This window comes from Micropterus dolomieu, linkage group LG08 (assembly GCF_021292245.1).
Source record: "Micropterus dolomieu isolate WLL.071019.BEF.003 ecotype Adirondacks linkage group LG08, ASM2129224v1, whole genome shotgun sequence".
NCBI classification, from domain to species: domain Eukaryota; kingdom Metazoa; phylum Chordata; class Actinopteri; order Centrarchiformes; family Centrarchidae; genus Micropterus; species Micropterus dolomieu.
The window spans coordinates 2891555-2913390 of NC_060157.1; the positions used below are offsets into that span (position 1 = coordinate 2891555).

The 21836-nt window shown below is 41.4% G+C and overlaps 2 protein-coding genes across 2 annotated transcripts in view; one reads left to right on the forward strand and one right to left on the reverse strand.

Annotated features, from left to right (window-relative positions):
- Positions 1–21791, forward strand: part of LOC123974599 (PDZ domain-containing protein 4-like) — a 53257-nt gene extending 31466 nt beyond the window's left edge. The window contains exons 7-18 of the mRNA XM_046055415.1: positions 2220–2318; positions 3420–3482; positions 5555–5656; positions 12062–12555; positions 12712–12895; positions 14396–14834; positions 15868–16282; positions 16391–16461; positions 18043–18386; positions 19163–19303; positions 20009–20121; positions 21524–21791. Coding sequence (XP_045911371.1) covers positions 2220–2318; positions 3420–3482; positions 5555–5656; positions 12062–12555; positions 12712–12895; positions 14396–14834; positions 15868–16282; positions 16391–16461; positions 18043–18386; positions 19163–19303; positions 20009–20121; positions 21524–21770 — 2712 coding nt within the window. The 3' untranslated portion in view covers positions 21771–21791. The remainder of the gene's footprint in view (positions 1–2219; positions 2319–3419; positions 3483–5554; positions 5657–12061; positions 12556–12711; positions 12896–14395; positions 14835–15867; positions 16283–16390; positions 16462–18042; positions 18387–19162; positions 19304–20008; positions 20122–21523) is intronic.
- The window catches only part of LOC123974626 (formin-like protein 7), a 161385-nt gene that overhangs the window by 132267 nt on the left and 7282 nt on the right, over positions 1–21836 (reverse strand). Inside the window, exon 2 of the mRNA XM_046055450.1 lies at positions 19096–19309. The gene's annotated coding sequence lies outside the window, so the exon portion shown is untranslated. The remainder of the gene's footprint in view (positions 1–19095; positions 19310–21836) is intronic.

Below are 21836 nucleotides of genomic sequence, written 5' to 3' on the forward strand. Positions count from 1 at the left end.
CCTCCTCCCCTCCACCACCTCCGCCGTCTCCTCCCCTCCCTCACCTCGTGGGACCATATGGGATCAATGAGTTGTATGTCCTGACCCGTTGTGTTTTTGGCTTTGACAAGTCTCTAGACATGAAAAATCAATGATGTTAGATATGATGTGTATTGATTTTTCTGTCTTCCCCATCTCTTCCTCCTTCCCTCAGCTGTGTCTTTGAGTACAATGACCCCGATGACTACTTTGACGTTTCTAACCATGAGGTGGACAGGCAGGAAGACCTGGAGTATGAGGTGAGAACTCTGCTGCTGGATCACCAGCAACCAATTGTCATTAATAAAAAGAAAATGTCTGGCAAATTTCATTCAATAACACAGTTGGTTGTCAGCCTGTCTCCCATTTTCAAGTACTTAACCCTTGTAATGAGCTTTAAGACCTGAGAGAAACCAGTGGCATCCCCAGCTGCGCATCTGTGACTCTATGCATAAGACAAAGACAGGTGCAAGTCATTTAGCTGATGAATACATCTGGAATATAAACTAAGCAGGGCAGCCAGCTGTGGTTCTTCACTTTCGCTCTACGACAACAGACTTGCTCAGAGAGGAAAGACTTTTTCTTGCACAAATTGATGAGATATTTTTTTTTTGGAGGGGGGGTTCACACCCATATAATGTAAATGCAAGAGAGGGAGGCTCATTTTAGTAGTTCAGCATATTTGAAGTCCCTACAAAAATGAACAAAATACGACAAAATCTGGTTGCTGACGTGCTGGGAAATTTGCTGTCTACCTCATTTCATGGAGCAGATGTGTTTAAATTTTTATCAACACAGTTGCATTGGCCGCATAGTGGATGACTCTTTAGGTGCACAACCAACACTCAAAGCTTCATTTTCAAATTCTGAGGAACTGTTTCGGGTGTCCCTGGTTAAAAATCCCATTATTTCCGGATAGACGGGACTGAAGCTCTCCTATAGCAATAAACTCACCTGGTTGAATCTTCAGTACAAAAGATAAACAGCTATGCTAGAAAATGTCTGGTTAGGTTGAGGGATTGGTTAATTTGGGGATGAAAATATCAAAGAAATGAAAAAAAGGTTAGAGGAGAAGGAAGAAGAAGAAGGATGAGGAAAGAAATAGAAAAGCAAAATGGGATTCTGATGGAAGTATGAGGGGATAAATAATTAAAGTGTAAAATTGAATGAAGAGGTATTAAAGAAAGGGAGGGAGGATATGAGGACAAAGTGAAGGAAAAATGAGAGATCAATGAAAAGAAGGTAGAAAAGACGGAGAGGGTGGAAAGGAAGACGTACACGGACAAAGAACTGAGCAAGGAATCAAAGAAATGAGACCTGGAGGACGGAAAAGGAATGGAAGGAGGAAATAAAAGGGAAATCCAGATATTTTTGCTGGTGCTGGAAAATCACTCCGTCTCAAACATGTTACTGAAACAAACAGACTTCTACAAGCTGTCTGTTGGAGAAGAGCAGGATGAGTGATGGTCAGACTGGTCTTAGCCACTGAAAAGTTCAGTTTACAAAAGCCTAATGGACCACTCCGTTTGGCTGAGTGGCACTTCTTCTGTTTCTGCTACATTGGTTCACGGCTGTTTCCTGAGGCAAACGGCAATTTAGTCATTAAAGAAGTCAGCAAAGTGGAAACGTTCTTGCTCTGTCTTTCTCATATACCAATGAGACTTTCTGTTCTCCCTAAATCACTTCTACTCTCTCCGCCCTCATTAGTTTTCCCAATCTCCACCATCATTATACCCCCCCCTAAATTACTTTCTAATGTCTTGATGTCTTTTTTCCTTTTGTTACATCCCTCATTTCCTCCCTAAATCACCGACTTTCCTCTGTCAATGCCCTTAAGCTAAAACCATATAAAGGAGGTTTCAGCAATGATGGTCCAAACTGGACTTTGATGGGATGGTCTCTGATCTCCTATGATTTATTAAGTATTTGTTCTAAAGCTTAGGACAGAGCTGAATAATAGCTGCAACCTACAAAGACTGGACAAACCACACAAAGACTGTGTCCACCAACCCGTCAGCTACAGTAGTTCACAATCTAGCCCTGCGAGTAGTCTTGTACCTGGTCACCATGCCTCAACCGTCGCCCATTTCCTGAGGTGAACTTTGCTGTGCCGCATTCTGGTCTGAAGACCACCTACAGGCGAGCGCCGTCCTTAAACCAGCTCAGACGGTCAATCAGTCTTCCTCCCCTTGTTCCTCCAGGAGGTGGAGCTGTACAAATCCAGTCAGCAGGAGAAGTTGGGTCTGACAGTCTGCTACAGGACGGAAGACGAGGAGGATCTTGGGATTTATGTTGGAGAGGTGATGTCTTCATCCTACTCTTTCTCCTCTCCAGAGTTTATTCACCCGTTCATTTAACCTCAAACTGACTCATTTATCTTTTCACTGGTTTGATTGCAAAAAAAATGCCTTAAAGTCTGTTAATGATGCATAAACATGCTTATTTATTCACATGACTCGCTCATCTTTCTCTTCCTTCAGCTTTCAAAAGTTCTCATTCCCAGGTTGTCAAATACAGACGCACAAGGTACTCTTTGGCGTCTATACGAGGCGCACCGGGCTGCCAGAAAGCCTTTTTAGGTCATATAAAGTCGATGTAGGGAGGTGGTCGGGGTGGATGGAACACTTTGGACTTTCACACAGGAGACTGGGGTTTGTGTCCCGTGTGAGACCAAAACCAGTTTACTTATTTAAAGTTAAATGACGCTGTAAACATTTAATTAAGCTGACCGTTTTATCCAGAGCAACTTACAATTGCCGTGTCAGAGGTAACACGCCTCTGGAGCAACTAGGGGTTAAATATCTTGCTCAGAGACACATCGGTGTCACAGTGGGAATTCAACCTGGGTCTCCCACACCAAAGGCTTATCTTATCTTATCCACTGTGCAATCACGTATCACAAAGTAAAGTGAAGCACTCATTTTATCCCAAACCATGATCTTTTTCTAAACCTAACCAAGTACATTTGGTGCCTAAAACTAATTAAACCAATAATTAGGCCCGTTTCACAACGTTAGCCACGTGTTAAATGGTTGCCTCACAGAAATGCTAATACCATGTGCGTCTGTATGAGACACCAAGGATTGGACCAACCAGTTTCGTTATTTGATGACCTGGGAATGAGAACGGATGTTCATACATATATTTTATTATCTTATCATTTATTTATTACTTCCATCCAGTAATCACTTTATTCATTATCTTCTCCTTTGAATCATTCATCCAACCAATTAGTCACTCTCTTTCCATTCAGTCAGCCAACTTGTACCAATTTAATCATTCATGCATTAATTCAGTCACTATTAATGAATTTGTTTCTTAATTCATGAGGTAATTTATTTGTTCGTCAATTTCTTAAGTGGTTTGTTTATCTCTCTCTCTTTCTCCCACTATCACTTTAGGTTAATCCAAATAGCATCGCAGCCAAAAATGGACGCATCAGAGAGGGTGACCGAATACTACAGGTACACAAACACTAACTTACACTCTGTTCTGCTTGTTAGGGACCATTGACCCATCCAGAGATCTGGACATTTGTCTGGTTGCACAAATCTTTTCACTTAATTGTTAAAATGCCCTTCCTAACTATTGTAGCTGGACTCTAAACATTTTCTCTCTGGTCACCAAATATCAAACTTAACAAAACAGATTTCTTTAACATTTACGGATCACACTCATGCACTCCAGAGGTCAAATCATTTTCACCCTCAGGTCAAAGAAAAATCTCTGTATTCATAAATATTGAATTTTGACCTTCAGGGATACGTTAAATACATTTCCTGCAGATTGAAAATACAAACTTGTCCTCTGCGAAATTAGCTGGCTCTATGAGGGTTAAAAATAGTTTCAAATCAAACTATGTAAATTTATACTTGGAACCCCCGGGACAGCCTTGTCCAATCAGAGAGAGCTGTCAGCAGCCCAGTTACTGCTGTCCTAAAAATAGACAGAGAGAGAGATGGAGGGTGAGACAACGTTGTCACCCTGTGTTACCAACTCACTGTTCCACTCAAATGGATGCAGGTGACAAATCACCAGACCAACAAGAGAGAGGACACTGCTGTACAAAGATATATTTGAGAGTGTCCGAGGACAGATGACTGATACAGCCTCCAGGAAGACAGACGTCATAAACAGGAAAGAATAGAACAATAAAAGAAAATAAACATGCTCATATCCTACACAAAATAAGAGGAGGATGATACACAGTGATACACTTATTATTGCTAGAAGTCACGCACCTGTGGAGCAACTAGGGGGTTAAGTGTCAGATTGCGTCACATTGGGAATCGAAACCGTGTCTCTCACACCAAAGTCACGGGTCTTAACAACTGCATCATCGCCACCCCATCATGAAGATATTAGATAAAGTTGAAAATCTTCTAAATGAGGCTTGCGGAACTGGAAAGCTCCCTGTAAATCTTTCAACAAGGATTACAGTACAAACATTTATTTGTTATCATTACGAGCTATGTAATTGCCGGTGATCAATAGTGTTTGATTCTCTTAAGCTCTTAAGGTGCCATTCACTGTTTTTTTACTTAGCAAGCGGAGCCGTCCGCGGGAGTTTTTCCTGTATCCTGTTAAAACAATGTTTTCGTTTCCGCTCTAAAGCTTCAGCCCCACATGTTCAATGTCCTTTCTGAGAGAGCTTGACAATGAAAAACGAGTGTGAATAAATTTACCTTCCTGACATTTCTTTGTTCATTATCCCCTGGCCCTTCGACTGACGACCTCGTGAAAGCAGCGTCAGGGAAGGTGACGTTGAAATGTGAAAAGAATAGACCAGCAGCTGCTTTTGGACAGATGTCATCACATACAGTACAACCAAATATTAACAAACTGTGACATGGTTCATACATTTTATAATCATGTTTTGAACCCTTATTTTCTATTTTATTCTATTCTTCTTATGCGTTTAACACAACACACACATCTGTAAATAAATCACAGGTGTTTAAGTGAGACATGAAAAGAGAATTTACTGTTCGTACCATTTTTTCTCTCCTATATTTAATCAAATATAACACAATTTCAGGTTACTCAAAATGCTATACCTTATAGTAGCAAGATTATAGGGACTGTGTTAGTACTGCAAATAACATTATACTTTGCATCACTTGGGTAGAGCCTGATTCGAATGTCAATCTCAGAGTCGAAGCTTCGCAGCGAAACGAGGATCTTACGCCCGATTTTGCATAGATCTACCAGTTTTCACCCAATAAGTTAATATATTGCCAATTTCAACATATAATGCTGTAAATAAACATGTAAAAAGAAAAAGCTTTTAGTAAATGTTTCTAATGTGAGTGAATAAATCCAAAATTGTGTAGTGGCAGTAGAGGAACACTCGCCGCACCTCACGGGATGTTTGGATCATTTATCACCAATGATGAACCACACAAAGATATCTTGTTTTTAAATAGTGGGCTACTTGAAATGTAGAGTAAGTTACACTGAGTAATGAACAAAGGCTGCGGTTTTTACGAATGAATATAAAGTAACCGATCTTTGTACCTCGCCTCATCCCCTCTAGATTAACGGAGTGGATATTCAGAACAGAGAGGAAGCGGTGGCCATTTTGAGCCGAGAGGACAGCATCAACTTCTCACTGCTGCTGGCCAGGCCTGATATAGAGGTGATGTCCCACAACACGACACAGTCAAACCATCATCCTAAATCAATGCTCAGGGTATACAGACTGCAGGTAACCATAGAAACCAAAGTTAACTCACACTAGTGATACTCTTTCATAGAGGAGGAGCACGCACTGTACAATGCAGGTCGACCACAAGGTTCAACTGGTCTTCATCTTCCATAACAAGAATGTCAGCCGTGTGTGTGTGTGTGTGTGTGTGTGTGTGTGTGTGTGTGTGTGTGTGTGTGTGTGTGTGTGTGTGTGTGTGTGTGTGTGTAACTAATTTACCTAAAACATGTTCAGACTTGTGAGTGCTACAGCTTGTTCACATGCAGAAAGAGTAGCATTTAAATCCTGTGTTATACTTCAATCAGAGCTAACTTTGGCTCTAGAGCAGAGGGTACAAAGTCTGAGACTTGGGGCCTCCCTTCAAACAAAGCTTGGAAAAAGGAGCCCCCCCCCCCACACACACACACGGCGTTAGTTTACTTGCTTATACCGCGTTCAAGACCGGTCAGAACTGGGTTATTTCCCAGTTGAAACCTCCGCCTTCAAAATGTGTCCAAGTGCATTGGTGGTGCATGACACTGAAAGTGAACGAAAACCAGGGCTGACCGTGACAAAGTGTGCACACAGTTGCACCCTCAGCAGTGTTTTAGGGGTTAATTAAAAAGATGGCAGCTTAACTGCAACAACTGACATAAATAGCCTATAGCCTACTTTACTAGTTCTGTGTACCGCTACATCAGTTGGTAACCCTCAAGTCAGTCAATGTTGTAGGTTGCACTTCCTAATGTTTTGGCATTTTATGCACAGAAGATGACTTCATGAGATTCTTTACTGTAGCCAGCTACCTAATAGGCCAAACATATTTCTACATTAATGTACATGCAGAACAGGTTTTACTATATGACCGTATGTATTATTTTAATTTAAATACATGCAAATATACGTTTTGTTGCCTTTTAGTTTATGGTTTAACATTTACAATGTGTGCATCCATGGGCGCTGACATTGTTTTGTGACATAATTCAGCTGCTACTTGTGAAGTCGGGGGACGTATTTTTTCTCCGAGTTCACAAGTAGGACATCCGACTTCAGGTGGCGTTCCAGGGTAGTTTTCCTAGTTGGGGGTTGGAAATTTCCCAGTTCCGAGTTGCCTGGAACGCAGCATAAATTTTTCTCAGTTCCTGGATACCCATGGGATCATGATGATGCTATTTAATCCCATAGAAACTCAATAAGTGAGCCAAGAAAATATTACTGTTTGGCATAACTTCAGACTTCACCAAATACATTTAGTGAACTTCCCCAAAACCACTATAATCATTAAGAATCTCTCACACAAATCACACACACGTAGGCTGTACTATGTGATCTGCTTTTGATAACTAATTTAATACTTTTTTCCCCACTTTAATTTACAGAGTCTCCTCCAAAACTGTTTGGAGCCCCCCAGAGTAGGCCTGCCTCTGCTCTAAAGCGTCTCATTATTTCACGATATAATGTCCCCTAATCTGCATCACCTGAGGCGTAGGTGTGGCCACACAGAGGGAACCATCCTTGCTTTCAGTTACAAGAATGTTGGCTTTAAACTGAACTTAACCTTGTAGTCAATCTTTATAGACACGTTAGGTTTCAACTATCAGCCTGTTGGTTCACCACTTAGGTTCAACAATTATTGGGTGGATTGCCAGTAAATTTTGTAATTTGGTACAGATATTCATAGTGTCCAGAGAATTAACTGTAATCACTTGTGACTTTAAAGTTTTTCCTGATGTTAGCATTTAGGTCAAAGCAGGGTTTAGCCTATAAAATGTTATACAGAAAGATACGCAACACAAGTTCTCAGCGGGATGTTTTCAAACAGCAGGCCAAAACTAAAAGATATTCTCTTTTCAATCAAATCTGATCATTTTAGTACCAACTGTTTAATACTTGCTTGACATGTTGTAAATAAATAGATTATCTAAATACTTGTTGATCAACCCATTAATCAAACAGTCACTTCACCAAAAGTTTAAACTGAGTGAGTCCCTTTCTGAGAATAGTCTTCTTCACTTTTAGGTCCAGAAATAGTCATCACATCATAACTTCGGGTCGAACACTGTCTCTCCTGTTTCATCACTCAGCTCGCCCGCAGCCTAGTTTTCTAACCTACTTTCTCCTCGTATCTGCTGCTGCTGCGGCGGCTGGCGAACAGGAGGTGAAAGTTTTATAAAAGCCACCGTTTGGTTCACAGTGTGGTCACAGTCCTTTCCCTGCTTTCCAAATATTGATTTATGTTGGCGACCCTGTGACCCTGGTCGTCTAGCACTATCATTAGTCAAAACTTTACATTTTTGAAGGACTGGATCTTCTAACCCTGATTGCTGTAAATGCCAACATTTGCTGAACATATTCACACTTTGAATATTGACTTGACACCCTCATGATTTTGCTCTAAATGCCACCATCAAGCCAGACCTTGACTAGATGTATTTTGTTATCTAATCATCTGACCTCCACCCACTAGACTGTTGATTGTGAAGTTACAATTGGGGAGAATATTGGAGGATCAGATCCATCCCCACAGAAGCCATTTGTGTTACGTATTGTTATGTATGTATGCATTTTGCGCAGTTTTGTGTGACGTATAGTTTACAGTTTGTAACTATGCTGAGTTCTGTTACTTTTTCTATTATCATCAACACTCAGGTTATCCCCCCCCATTTATCCACCTTCCTGGGCTGGTCTTGGTGGATTGGAATCATCTGGAACATGTGTAGCTTTACATGTCAAGCACCAACCTCTGCAAACATGAATTTCTAACCTGCACAGCAGTAGCCTTCCACCCCCTCAAAAAAGGGCTGCCTGGCTAACATCTAGTAAATTAACTAAACCATCATGACTAAAACAATGAAACTCATCTCGTTAGGAAAGTTTCTTTACAGAATGCTCACAATCTAAAACCAACGCACGCAGCTGCACATACGTTTACATTCACTCTGATTCACAGTCGCTTTTCTTCACAGCAAAATGTCATATACATAAAATTCATGGCTGTGTGTGTACTCTGTGTTATTACACACACACACACACACACACACACACACACACGATGAATGTTTTTAGTATGACAGCAGGTCCCTGAGTGTGTGTCCACATCTGCTGACAGAAGAGGAACTGCAAGACGGCATGTTCATACACGTCAGTTAAAACTCACACGTGTACATATTCACTGATGAATGTGAACAGAGTGCATGTGCACCCTCACCAAAATAAAATAAATTGTCCGTCAGTCAGTCCTCAGAGTCCTGACAACTGAGCTGGTCAGATCTCCGTGTAATGAGAGAACAGGAGATGATGGATGTTTTATCGACTAGGCAAAAACAAAACAAAAAAAAAAACAAAACAACAACACACAAAAAAGATCAAATAAATGCAAAAAAACCCCAACAACAATAAATAACACAATCGTAGAAAATAATATTCTATAAATGTGTTTCTTATTGAATTACAAAGGCGTCGAATTTCATAGGGCCAGTAGGGACATGTCCCTACCAATATCCAGTGACTATTGAATTGTACCTAATTTTGAGTCAAAAATGAAAATATAGTCTAGTAAGTTTATTTTATTGTGTATGCTGATCACATTCCATCTCCTGAAAGGATGAACCCTTTTAATTTTGATGACCCTATTATGTTTCCTGTTGCACCTCAGGACGAACTTGAAATACATTGTCAGCCTCTATCAATATTATGTCGCTGCAGGACCGGAGGCTGCAGTTTCAGGAGCCCCGCAATCCTGGGGCCGCAGTTCTAGGACCGTAATTCTTTGGCGACATCGCCATCTAGTGGAGTGGTGGTTGTGATGCACAGCAACATGAAGAAGTTTTGTTAACCCTACAGCTGACATGCATATACTCAATAACCTAAGTTTAGGCACACACTCGGTGATGGTTGTGGTAAGGGTAATTGGCTTCAGGGGGCTGTCAAGAGTAACATAGCTAGCCAACCAGCCAGCCAGCCGTCAGTATCAAAGGAAACAAGGGTCCTAGAAATGCAGCTCCGGTCCTAGGATTGGGGTCCTGAAACTGCAGTCTCCGGTACTACATACTACTCGTACAGCTGTGCATATTGGCCTCACGGACGACGTGCTAGCTGACGGGGTGGACCTCCTTCGTGTTGCTGGGCATTACCACCACCAATCCACTAGATTGCGCTGTCGCAAAATAACTACGGCCATGAAACTGCAGCCTCTGGTACTGCAGCTATATAATATAATATTGCTATACATGTATTTGGAGTGTGATGAACTCTGCAGACTCTAGCTGGGCTTTAAGTCTTAGACCAATAATGTCCTGATAGTGAACGTTTCATTTTTTACCTCGGAAATAGTTCATAAAACATCTTCATTCAAGATCCACTCAATAGCCTTTTACAAGACTGTAATGTTCAATTAAAAGCTCTGGAAAAAGCTACTAAGTGGAGCTTGAAATGTTCTAATAATACTGTCAGTGGATTTCTCAGTGAAAAATAGATATTACACCCTGTAAAATTAAAGTGCATCCATGCAGTAAAATGCAAATAATGTTGGTAGTGGTTTTGTGATTTTATATAGATGGTAAAATCTTTATTGTAGCAGAGAAACAGAATTTACTTTCTAACAACCTGCTGTGAAGTCTACAGAGAGGAGACAGAGGTTAAGGTATCAGATGAAATGATGCAGGGATGAAGGGATGATGGATGAAGGAGGAAATGGAGGGGTAGAAATATATCCCATGTGACCTAGTTTCTTCCCTCGAGGTCAGACACACTCACGTATATCACACAAGTACAGATACAAGAGAAGATTGATCTGTTCACACACACACACACACACGTTTACTTGTGAAGACCAATACTGGCATAATATCACAACTAAGTGCACAACTTTAACACAAAGTCTAAGTGATATTTCTTATTGTCAATAAGAAAATAGAAAAAGCCTTCGATCAACAACGTGTTCGTCCGTCTCCGTCAATACTTTGACTTTCCTACTCTGTCTGTGGCTCTCCGCTCCAAGCCCACTGATGAAGACGAGACATCAGGTTGTGATAGGCACACAGTGCTTGCAGGTAGATACATTAATAGTTGGTTTGGATCTGCACATGGGATTTACTGACAATTAGAAAAGTATAGTATATCACCAGAATGATCCTTTCCCTTTTAGATTAAGAATAAGACAAGTCATGTGGAGACATGAAGACAAAACAGAGAACCAACAACTTCTGTTCTGTTTAATAACATTAACTAACACTGACACACGAGCCTCTTAAGAAGAAACCACTCAGTTTACACTCAAATAATATTCAAATGACCTGAATTTAATACAAGAGATGTTCTTATTGCCAACAGCAACAAATTGGAAGAGCTGCTCATATTCAACAATCCTATTAAAACAGAACAGAACTGAGAAACTGACTGGAATAGTACTGGTGATTTATTTTGCTGCAGTAACTCAACTTTTAAATCCCTGCACTCAGTGATGTGTGACTGCTTGAGTTGGACTCTCAGGTTCTTTCTCTGCCTCCTCTCCTGTGTTTGTGCACGTTTTCCTCTGCAACAACAAAATAATCAGTGCACTCAGGCAAAAACATGACGGTCTTCAGGGTTCTCATAACAATGCTTCTATCAAATGTGAAATGTCACACCACACCGATCTCATTTTGATATAATACGCAGGGGTTTATGTCTTTGCCATGTCTTTCAGCTTTAGCCACGCTGCTGGCATTGGACGTCAGAAACAGTCAGGCTGTGCAGCATTTCTGACACAAAGCCAATAGTTGAAATTGCACATAACGGGACTCGCTAGGACCCTGAAAGAATCCCCCCCCACTTAAAACCACTGCTGTAACAATGAACAAACACTCCAAAACTATTCTCAGCTATTAGGCCCAAATATAAAATACATGTGTTCGGAGAGCTGAGCAGCTCAGCCAGAGGAGGACTCTACTGAGTATGTGCAATGATCCCAAAACTAACGCCTTAAAGAAAGCATTGTTCACTGGAATGACGGGGGCACCAACTTGGAGCACTGTCTGTCTGCTGGATAAAACCAATCTCCAGAGGGTCTATCCTAATGAATTTGGTGATTGTCTGATTTTTCATCCGACTTCTCCAGCAGATCAGTTCAGTTCATGACAAGAAACTAATGATCTGTCATCAGCTGTACTATGAGATTAATGCTATAACATGCTGAATGTATACATTCGGTTTCACTCCTGTGTATCTAATAAGTTCCAGTCTGAAGACATTTTTACAATACAATTAGAACTTTTTGAGGTTACCATGGTTATTAAATATAGCCAAATATCAGCCATTTGCATATCGAAGAATCTGGAAATGTATTAAAAAATCTCTACAACATGATTTTCTCTCCAGAATGACAACCCCGTTGATCCAGAGGAGGACATGGAGCTGACGCTGGAAGGAGGCGGCTTCCACCAAAATCCTCGAACCTCTTCCTGCTCCCTCACTTCCTCTCACCTCTCTGGCTATTATCGCCTTTGCCGGGGGGGAGGAACAGGAGGAGGAGGAGAAGGACTGGCCTGCCCGGGGGGAGGAGAAGGAGGTAGAGAAGTTGCAGGGGGTGATGTGAACGTGGAGGAGGAAGAGGATGAGGATGGGGAGGACGGAGAGAGAGGACAGAAGGAGGACAGAGACCCACCTGTACCCCTCCCTCCTCTGCTGAGCCTGGCTCCTCTGCTGTCCAACAGCCAGGAGCTGGACAGCGGAGTGGGCCGGACCGACGACAGCACCCGCTACGAGGAGTCCTCCGAACACGACCTGCTGGGTGATCACACCAGTGCCTGTAACACCAACACCACCAACACACCAGGAAGCACCAGGAAGTTCAGACCGGGACCCAGCCCCAGGTAGGACAGAGATATTAAATCCAACCGTGTCATATCTTGAGTAGAGAACTATTTAGCAAGAAAACAGCTAAATATCCTAAACTCTTTAAACTGATTTCAACCATGATTTAGATTTTAGTATACCACAGCAAACCCCTCCATGTTTCCTATGCCCAGGCCTAGTCCAAGACCCAGCCCCGGCCTCGGCCCCAACCCCGGGCATGGCCGAGGAGACACCACCCCTCCTTTCCTCCACCTCCGAGACCTCCACCTTAGCTCCGACTCCCTCCCCGGCCCGGACTGGACAGCTGGAGTAGGAACAGGAGGAGCAGCGTACAGCCCCCACCATCACCACCACAAGGTATTTTAAAATGAGGTCTTGTTAAAAGGACAAGTCTGGTGATATTCTACATTTAATTTATTGTCATCAAATTCCATACAAACATGTATTGTTCTAACAAGTACTGTGCATGTATCGCAGCCTGATATCTGTTCTTCCTCTGAGCCATAGAACTCCATTGTTGTCCAAGAACCTTTTATCACCTTGATCACACAGTGTAGTTTATTCTGACTCAGTCTCACAGACACGTCCTGCTGCCCCTAAATACTCACTAATGCACCACACATGGAATCATCCAACACTGAAAATAGTCCCCAACAATTCCACTATGTCCTTCTGTTTGAGTAACATTTGTTAAAGACTAAAGTGGCCAGCTGATTTGGAAACGATTTAGCCTTTTTAAAAGTGAAACCTTTAGTTTTCAGAGCCAAGAGCCACAGACATTAAGGAAGTCAGAAAGTATTGACGAAGATACACTAACACATCATTGATTTAGGGCATTTTCTATTTTCTTATTGGCAACATTGGTCTTTACAAGTAAACAGTTACGTTTGATTAAAAACTGCAGTGAGCAGCTGTTCTTGGAAATTACAGAGCCTATTTTAAACAAACAATATATTTGTGAAGTGTTTTTATAGATATACATCTTCAGTGGGAACCAGTGGGCTTGGACCTGAGGTTTGAACCACAGACAGCAAGTCAGAAAGTTTTAAGAGATAAACCAACACATTGTTGGTTTTGGGCTTTTCATGGGATTTGTTGACGAAAAAAAAAAAAAATGCAATATAGCTCGACTTCCTTTAACAACTTATAATGTCCCTAACGACTCCGATGGACTTCTAGGGGTAGCCTATGTACTGTACTTCAGCATTGAGAAAGACCATCAAGCTGTTATCTAGAGTGGTGCACTTCAGTTGGGCTGTCTGTCGTCTCATAGCAACAAGACCAGTGCTTCCATTGTGTTTAGTGCTGCTTGATAAAAAGAGATGAAACATTATACCAGCTGTAGGGATGCAGACATCTTTAAAAGCAAATGTTCCCTTTCAGTATGGTTGCTGTTTGGACAGCATTTGTCTTTTTTTTTTTAAGACATTTTGACAAATATTCCTGTCAGTCATGTAACAAGACCGAGAGCCTACTGAAATGCTAGCTACTCTGTTGATCTGTATGCAGTTATTTGCTCTGGTAACTTGTATTTGGCATTTAATACACCAAAACTGTCATCAGTAGAATATTCAGTAATGAAAATACTAAGTACTTTAAGCTCAGAGAAAAATGGGAAGATAAGACTTGGCGAGTATTCACCACCACAGAGCTGGATGTTTTATTTAAAAATGATAGAGACATGAAGCTAAATATTAGGAGATTGACTACTGTAATAAATCACACACACACACACACAGTATTTAATCAGCACTTTTCTCCAGTACAATTCTAGTTTTAAGTTATAATAACTCAAAACTATGAGAGATAGTGATTCCTGATGTTTCTGGCTTCTAACGTCTGACCTCTGACCTGCAGCACTACCACCACCACCACCATCATCAGCCCTCTCTGATGATGATGATGCCGGGCCTGACGGAGGAGGAGTGCCAGCGATACCAGGAGCTGCTTGAGATCAAGTGCCAGTACGAGAGGAATAGCGAAAAACAGCAAAGAGAAGCAGTGAAAAAAGAACATGAAGACATCAAAGCAGAGCAGGAAGAGAGAAAAGAGGCAGAGAGGGAGGGAGAGGTGGAAGCTTCTTCTGCCTTGGTGGTCGACGTGAACTGCAACGTGACGTTAAGTGAGCACGAGTTGGCGTTGATCGAGGAGGAGCTGCGCCACCTGGAGTTCAAGTGCCGCAACATCCTCCGGGCACAAAAGATGCAGCAGCTCAGAGAGAGATGTCTGAAAGCCTGGATGATGGAGGAGGAGACGGTGGCAGCAGGAGCGGGGCGACCAGGCCCTGTAGAAGCAGGTAACCATGACAACTACTGACACAGGAACGTGTGAAAGAAATTCCCAAATCTGACATCCTGTCTTATTTGTTTAGTATCCTCGGAAATGTGAAATACATTCTCATATGTATTTTAAGACTTCTTTTTTTGAGAAATCTCGTTTCTAACTAAGAGGAAATGTTTGTATACCGGGGGTTCTGATTCTTGTTCTAGGCAAGAACATGAAGTGCATTTTCCAAAATGTTGAACTATCCATGAAAGACAACCAACCCTGTCTCCTAAAAACAACATTTAACTACTACTAGTTTTTTTTATCAACATGGTTAGGAAACCTACAGTGATTGAGTCTTAGATAAGTTTCCACTGCTGGCAAATAAAGCATGATTAATGTTTTCATAGTTTTGTTTAGGCAACTTGTTGCAACTTAAATATACAGTATGCAAACCTCAGTCTCCAGTGTTAAAAGGTACAGCACTTTGTATGCACACCGTGCACCCAGACTAAGCTACCTCATGAATACTGTTTCGTAAAAGAACTTGGTCACCCATTTCCTCCTGTAAGAGAGGCTTTCTTGATTAAATAAAGTTATATAACTATTACACTTCCTGCACTAGAAAAAAAAAATCCAGACTGCAATTCTTTAAACACATTTAGTAAGTGGTTTGGGATATCAAGGTTGTCTAAGGTAAGGTGAAAGTACTTTATTTGTCACACACACATAGCGAGATTCACCCTCCGCATTTAGCCCATCCCTGAAGGGAGCAGTGGACAACTGATTGAAATGCAGTGTCTGGTCAAACAGCACTGACTGGAGAACCTACCGAACATGTTTTTGATGGTTTGAGAAACTGGAAATCCACGCAGACACCACACAGAGAGATTGTCCTGTTGAGTCCTGGATCTTTGTTTACTTTAAATAACTGCTGACCGGATAAAGGTGAAGCTGGGATTGAATCTCCAAATGTTAAGTAAATAAAAAGTGTGGATTGTAGTATCTTGATGTTTAAAAATGATAATTAAATGAATAAAAACAAAAATTCCTTATTTTACAAGGTTTTGATAATGATAATGACGACGACCCTCATCGCCACGAGTTGTCAGCCATCAACGAGCTCCCAGAGAGAGAGCGATCGGACGACAAAGATAGCACCAGCGCCTACAACACCGGAGGGGAGAGCTGCAGGAGCACGCCGTTGGTCAGCACCGAGCAGATCCCGCCTTTACAAGAAGAGGAAGGTGATGGAGGGAGACGACTGATGTCCCCACCTCCTCCTCTTCCCCTCAGTCGCCTCCCCCCTCTGAACTCCCCCCTCACCCCACGGCGTCACGGTCGGGAACGAGACAGAGAGAGACGCCACTCTAATCTCAGCAGCTCTTTTTCCCCCAGCACTTACAGGAAGTACGAAACAGCCAGTGGAAATATGGCACATGGCTCAAGCTCCACCCCTTCTACACCCTCCAAGTTCAGGTCTCCTTCATGGTTTTGCTTTCACTGCTTTCTACACATCTTAGTACTTTAAACTCTGTAAAACTGCACGTAATATTGGATATTATCTGGGTTTGTTTGCATCATCAGGTCTCTGACCAGAGAGGCGGGGTCATCTTCAAGAAGGGGTGTGGCTGATGGAGGGCAGGGCTCCAGAGCAGGTACACAATGCGTGCTTCTCCAGTTGAAGCATTTCAAATGCCAACTCTGTGTTAACTGTTCTGTTACTGTGTTTTAATGAACCCACACAAAACCAGTCTGTGAATGTTGGTTCTTCGTCACAAGGAATAGTTCTGCGACCGTTTTAGTTGCCCACAAGTAGCCATTTATATGCAAAAGTTCCCTAATAGTGTCATTACCAGCAGCAGGACACTTAAAAGCCACAAAAAAAGGATAATTTTACAATCAAAGACAGACCACAGGAGTCTTCCTTTATTTTCTCTATTAAACGCATGCAAACTTAGACGAGTGTCCAACATTTTTCCAACACACTGATTAGGAGTCATTTGGGGTTCAGTGTCTCACTTGAGTAAAGATTCACACATGGACAAGTGCTGAGGATCCACCAATATTTTTGATGGCCAACTCACTCAACCTTTGATCCGTGTCATCGTAACAGAAGCAACAAACTGCTTTACTTAAAGTCTGCAGGACATTATTTAGCAGCATCGCAACTGAGGAGATGACCCATGCTAAATGTGTGTTGAAGACACATGTTGCCAGGTTGCCTGCTTAAATTTTACTAATATACCATTATTGGACTGGGGGGGGGGATAAAATGCCTTTTGTTTCTCAGAAACGGCCACACTCAATGACAACAAAGGGTGAATCGCACTGTATAATAATAAATGTTAACCAAGGTTTCTTAAATAATAACAAGTGCCACAAAGAAATCTCAGAGCTTCAATTAAAGCTTTTCAAATACGTCTGCCCATTGATTTAGATGCTCTCAGTCAAGGAGCAAACGTTTAAAGGAATCCTGTGGAGTGTTTGACCACAAGCACTAGAGCAACTTTTTGCTAAGTGTGTCCCCATTTTCTTTGCTTTTTCTATGCTCATTACACAGGGATGCACTTGTAAACACAGAAGCAAGAGAGAGTGGTGCAACTCAGATTCCTGATGACTACACACAGAGGTAGTAGAGACGTGTAGTGCATCCAAGCAATAAAATACAGAGCCCCTAAGGACACGGGCAAAAAAACCCAAAACAGATAGAATCTTGTGTACCAGAAAGTTTAGCAAAATCGAGTAAATCAATCTCGTTTCTCATGAACAACAAATACCATGGTGGGCAAGAGAAAACCTGATTTATCTCCTTAGGGGCACCGTAATAAATATGAAAATAAGTGAAACTGCACTTAACCTCAAAAATTGCCATTGTCTGTTGTGAAAGGAGGCTATATCGTGTCCCTTGGTTTCATGTTTTCTGCTGATTGACTGGTGGTGCCCGTAACAAGCCAAGAAACAGCAATCTGTCAACACTGGGTGGAAGAAGTACACACTAGCTATGTCAACATGATTTGAGTGTTGGTTTCAAAATCAGCTTTTCAGATGCTTATGAAGAAGGAAATGCAATAACGTTGGACCTCAACGATGTACACAACATACAGTATATTGGTGACACTGACTATAAAGATGTTTGTTAACAAGAAAACTTAAAAGAAAGAGACACTGTCCCTCTAACTGTGGGTTCATGGTTTATGTTCTGGTTTTTGATTACCCTTTTACTGTTATCACTGCAGCTAGAGCCACTGACAGACCTGGAGGAGGAAGCGCAGAGTCGAGTCCCTATTTCACCAGAAGACACCACAGCCACAATAAACCATTAGAGCGCTACCAGAGCTGCATGACCCTGCCATCTGAGGGCCTGGTGGACCCACTAGACCGAGTCAGAGACAGAGCGATGGCCGAGGGCGAGGAGAGGGGGATGGGCACAGGCAGCAGCGGCCCAGCCAGTCCCAGAAGTGTGAACAGCGCCCCATGTGGCCTGGAGGACCACCATACACGTGCCTCGCGGTTAGGACTGGCCTTACCGCTCGGGTTGACACACTCATCAACTGCCTCACCACAACGCATGGAGTGGAAGGTAAATATTGATCATACTGATGACAATAAAGACAAGTCAAGGTAACCAAGTGCTTGTAGCCAAGCCACCCTCCTGCTTTGACTAATATTAAATAGAATGATGATTGAAATGAACTGAACCTTCTTGGTAATCTATCACCGTCACCTCAGTATTGTTTGATAAATTTTATTTGTAACTCCAAAATTTGTGAGTCGGCTGCCAAAAGTAGCCAATGAACTATGTCGCAGGAAAATCAAACCTAGAAGTCATTCCTTTGAAGACAGATTTACTCATTTTTTCAATATTTACAATGGCAAACATTTTGCATATATCTGGGCATTATTATCTTTTAACATTATGGTACCTAGTTTGAAATTGGTGGTTGTGTGTGTACAAGAGAGGCTGGAATGAGTAAAAAAAGAAATACCTTAAAACTATCTTGATATTGTGTTCAGCCATGTTAACCAGCCTTAATGTGCATTAATATTTTATCATAAAAAGTTTGAACGTGTATAACCCACAGTAATATATTTTCAAGGACCCCCTCCAACTGAGCCTGAGGAACCCAGCTTCATGTAGTTATCAAATTAAAACAATTTCCTTAAATCCAGCTTCAAGCCTTGAGGGTAGAAGGGAGCTAGAAAGCTGAGGACAAGCAGCAGCTCAAGAACAACGACTTCATAAAGCCAAGTGAAACCCCAGAGAGCTTAAAGGAAACATGCTGGATTACCTCCAAATGCACGCTTTTAGCAGGATGTTGGAAAACAGGCAATGGATTTTTTTCTCCTCGTGTCCAGGTAAAGATCCGGAGCGATGGCACTCGCTATGTGGCCAAGCGGCCGGTAAGGGATCGTCTCCTGAAGGCCAGAGCCATGAAGATCAGAGAGGAACGCAGCGGCATGACGACAGACGACGATGCTGCCAGCGAGATGAAACAGGTGAGTCTGCAATTGTAGATTATTGTATGAAAATAAAGTAACAGAAACAGACAGCTTTGCAATTCACTGAATTGTAGTGACAGTTTCAAAACACAGTGGCCTACAGCTGTTTCAAATGCTTTGCAAATTAATGTACATATTTAATGAAATATTTAATATATTTGATAAATACTGTACTCTATATACACACACACAATATAGCTTACTGTAGGTCAAATAATAATTAGGATATAGCTTTAATCAGAATTGTGCTGTGTCCATAGTGGAAATTGGCTATTAATCCACAGCTTGCACTGGTTTCAGTGCATTTTTACATGTTTAACAACCTGAAAATAAACTGGAGGCTCTCAATGCCCAGCTGAAGTATGAAAAACAATATTCATATTCCCCCTATGTTATCATGTATGAAAAGACCCAAATGTAACAGTGTAAGCGGACTACTTGATTACTATAAGTACATTATTTAAACAGCATTTGGAGAGGAATGATTCTGTCCCAAGCTTTTGGATCCATATACGCAGCTGATTTCTGTAACCGTGATCGCTATAAGCGCTTTGCACTGTACTTATATCTCAATTTATCATTATTTACTTAACTTATTGAGAACAAAGTCACTTTAATCCCTTATTTCTAAACCAGGACCACGTACAGTGTGACAAACCCATTAATCCACTGCTAAACGTCTTCCAAAATGTGCTCCAACAGGGACGCTACTGGAGCAAAGAGGAGAGGAAGCAGCAGCTGCTGAGAGCCAGAGAGTACAGACGAAGACGGGAGTTCATGATGCAGAGCCGCCTGGACTACCTCAAAGGAGACAGGTAGAGTACAAAAAGTCCAGTTCAATCCAAAATTTTAACGAGGGCTAACCCGTAGCTTCCTTTTCGCTTGGTGTGAAAAAGGCTTTTGTTACGGTAGAATGGGCTTTCCTCTTACATGCACTGAAAATACTTGAAGGATTCATAGCTGCAGCATTAAGAGCTGACAAAGACGTTATTGGTGTATGGGGGTGGGGGTTGTGAACACAAATTACTTCAGTATGCAGATGATTACTTATTATACCCTGGGGTCTCTATACCTTTTAGTTTTAAACAATAAAATCTAATTGTCAAAGAGAACCTATAGAATGGGAAAAGGCTGAGGATCAGCTTTAAGAAGCTGTGTAATCCTTAGGAAAAGGGCGGTATGGTACTCCCAGAAGAGGAAATATATAATCTTTGTATTTTAAAATAGCAAGTTAGCTAGGCACTGGGCAGAATAGGATTCCCACTTGGATTGGATAAATATAGAGAAGCCTATAACAGCTCCTTTCAACCCCCCACTGGCCCTCTTACAGACAAGACAAAGAAACCCTGTGTTTAAGTATTCCCAGTGGGTGTGGTCTGAAGGGCATGGAATGATAGGGGAACCTCAATACAGACAGGTTTATTCTTCCATAACCCTCAAGTCCTGATAGGGAGGAAAAAATTTTTTTTTAAACTTAATTACAAGTAAAGAAAAAGATGACTGAAAGGCTCAACTTTGCACACAGCTTGGGTTATGAGGTTGGACCGCTGTGAGAACACAGACTATATTACGGTAATTGTATAAAAGTATGTTTTGTTTGAGTCAGTGTATATATATATATATATATATATATATATATATATATATTTTTTTAAATAGATTTTAGTTTCAGGTTGATTTACGTAGTTTTTTTTTATTTTTATTTTTTTTTATTTAAACCTAGGGGTCATTAGGACCTAATTTGTGGTCACTGTGAAGAACTACAACTTTACCCATCTGTGTTCACCACATCATGACTCTTACCTCCCTCTGCCATGCAGTGTGAAAATTCATAAAACAAAAAAATCCAAACTTCATTTATTGAAATCCTAAATTCTGAAACAAACAGTGAATCGTCTTCTCTTTATTTAGCACATTTAAATACATCCAGGTTGACCAAAGTGCTCTACATTGACATGAATCAATAAATAGACAATATAACACCAAAGAAAACAGCAGCTTACTTATCCTGGATTAAAAGCCAAGGAGTAAAAATGAGTTTTAAGTCACGATTTAAAAACCCGGAAAGCTGGGGGCCAGGACTTGCTTTGGAATGTGTTTTGTTAGTGGACTTCTGGGCTACTTCAGGGTCTATATAGTACAATATGTAAAACTACAAATTTAGCTGATGTTTCTTCAGATACAGTTTGCTAAATCACTTTTTGGTTTTATGTCCAGGGACACTTTATCATCATCAACAGGAGGCGCTGAAGACCCAGGTTCATCCCAGACTACCCACCTTCATCCCCAACATGACTCCCCCAGCAACAATATTCTATTACTGAGCCAGAAGAAGATCATGAAGAAAAGGAATCGTCGCATCCTTGATAACTGGATCACCATCCAGGAGCTGCTGGCTCATGGCTCGAGGTCGCCAGACGGAAAGAAAATATACAACCCTCTTCTTTCTGTGACCACGGTGTGATCTGAAGACGGAGAGGAAGAAGAGGAGAAATGAGGAAAGAAACAAACTCAAAAAAAAAAAAAAAAA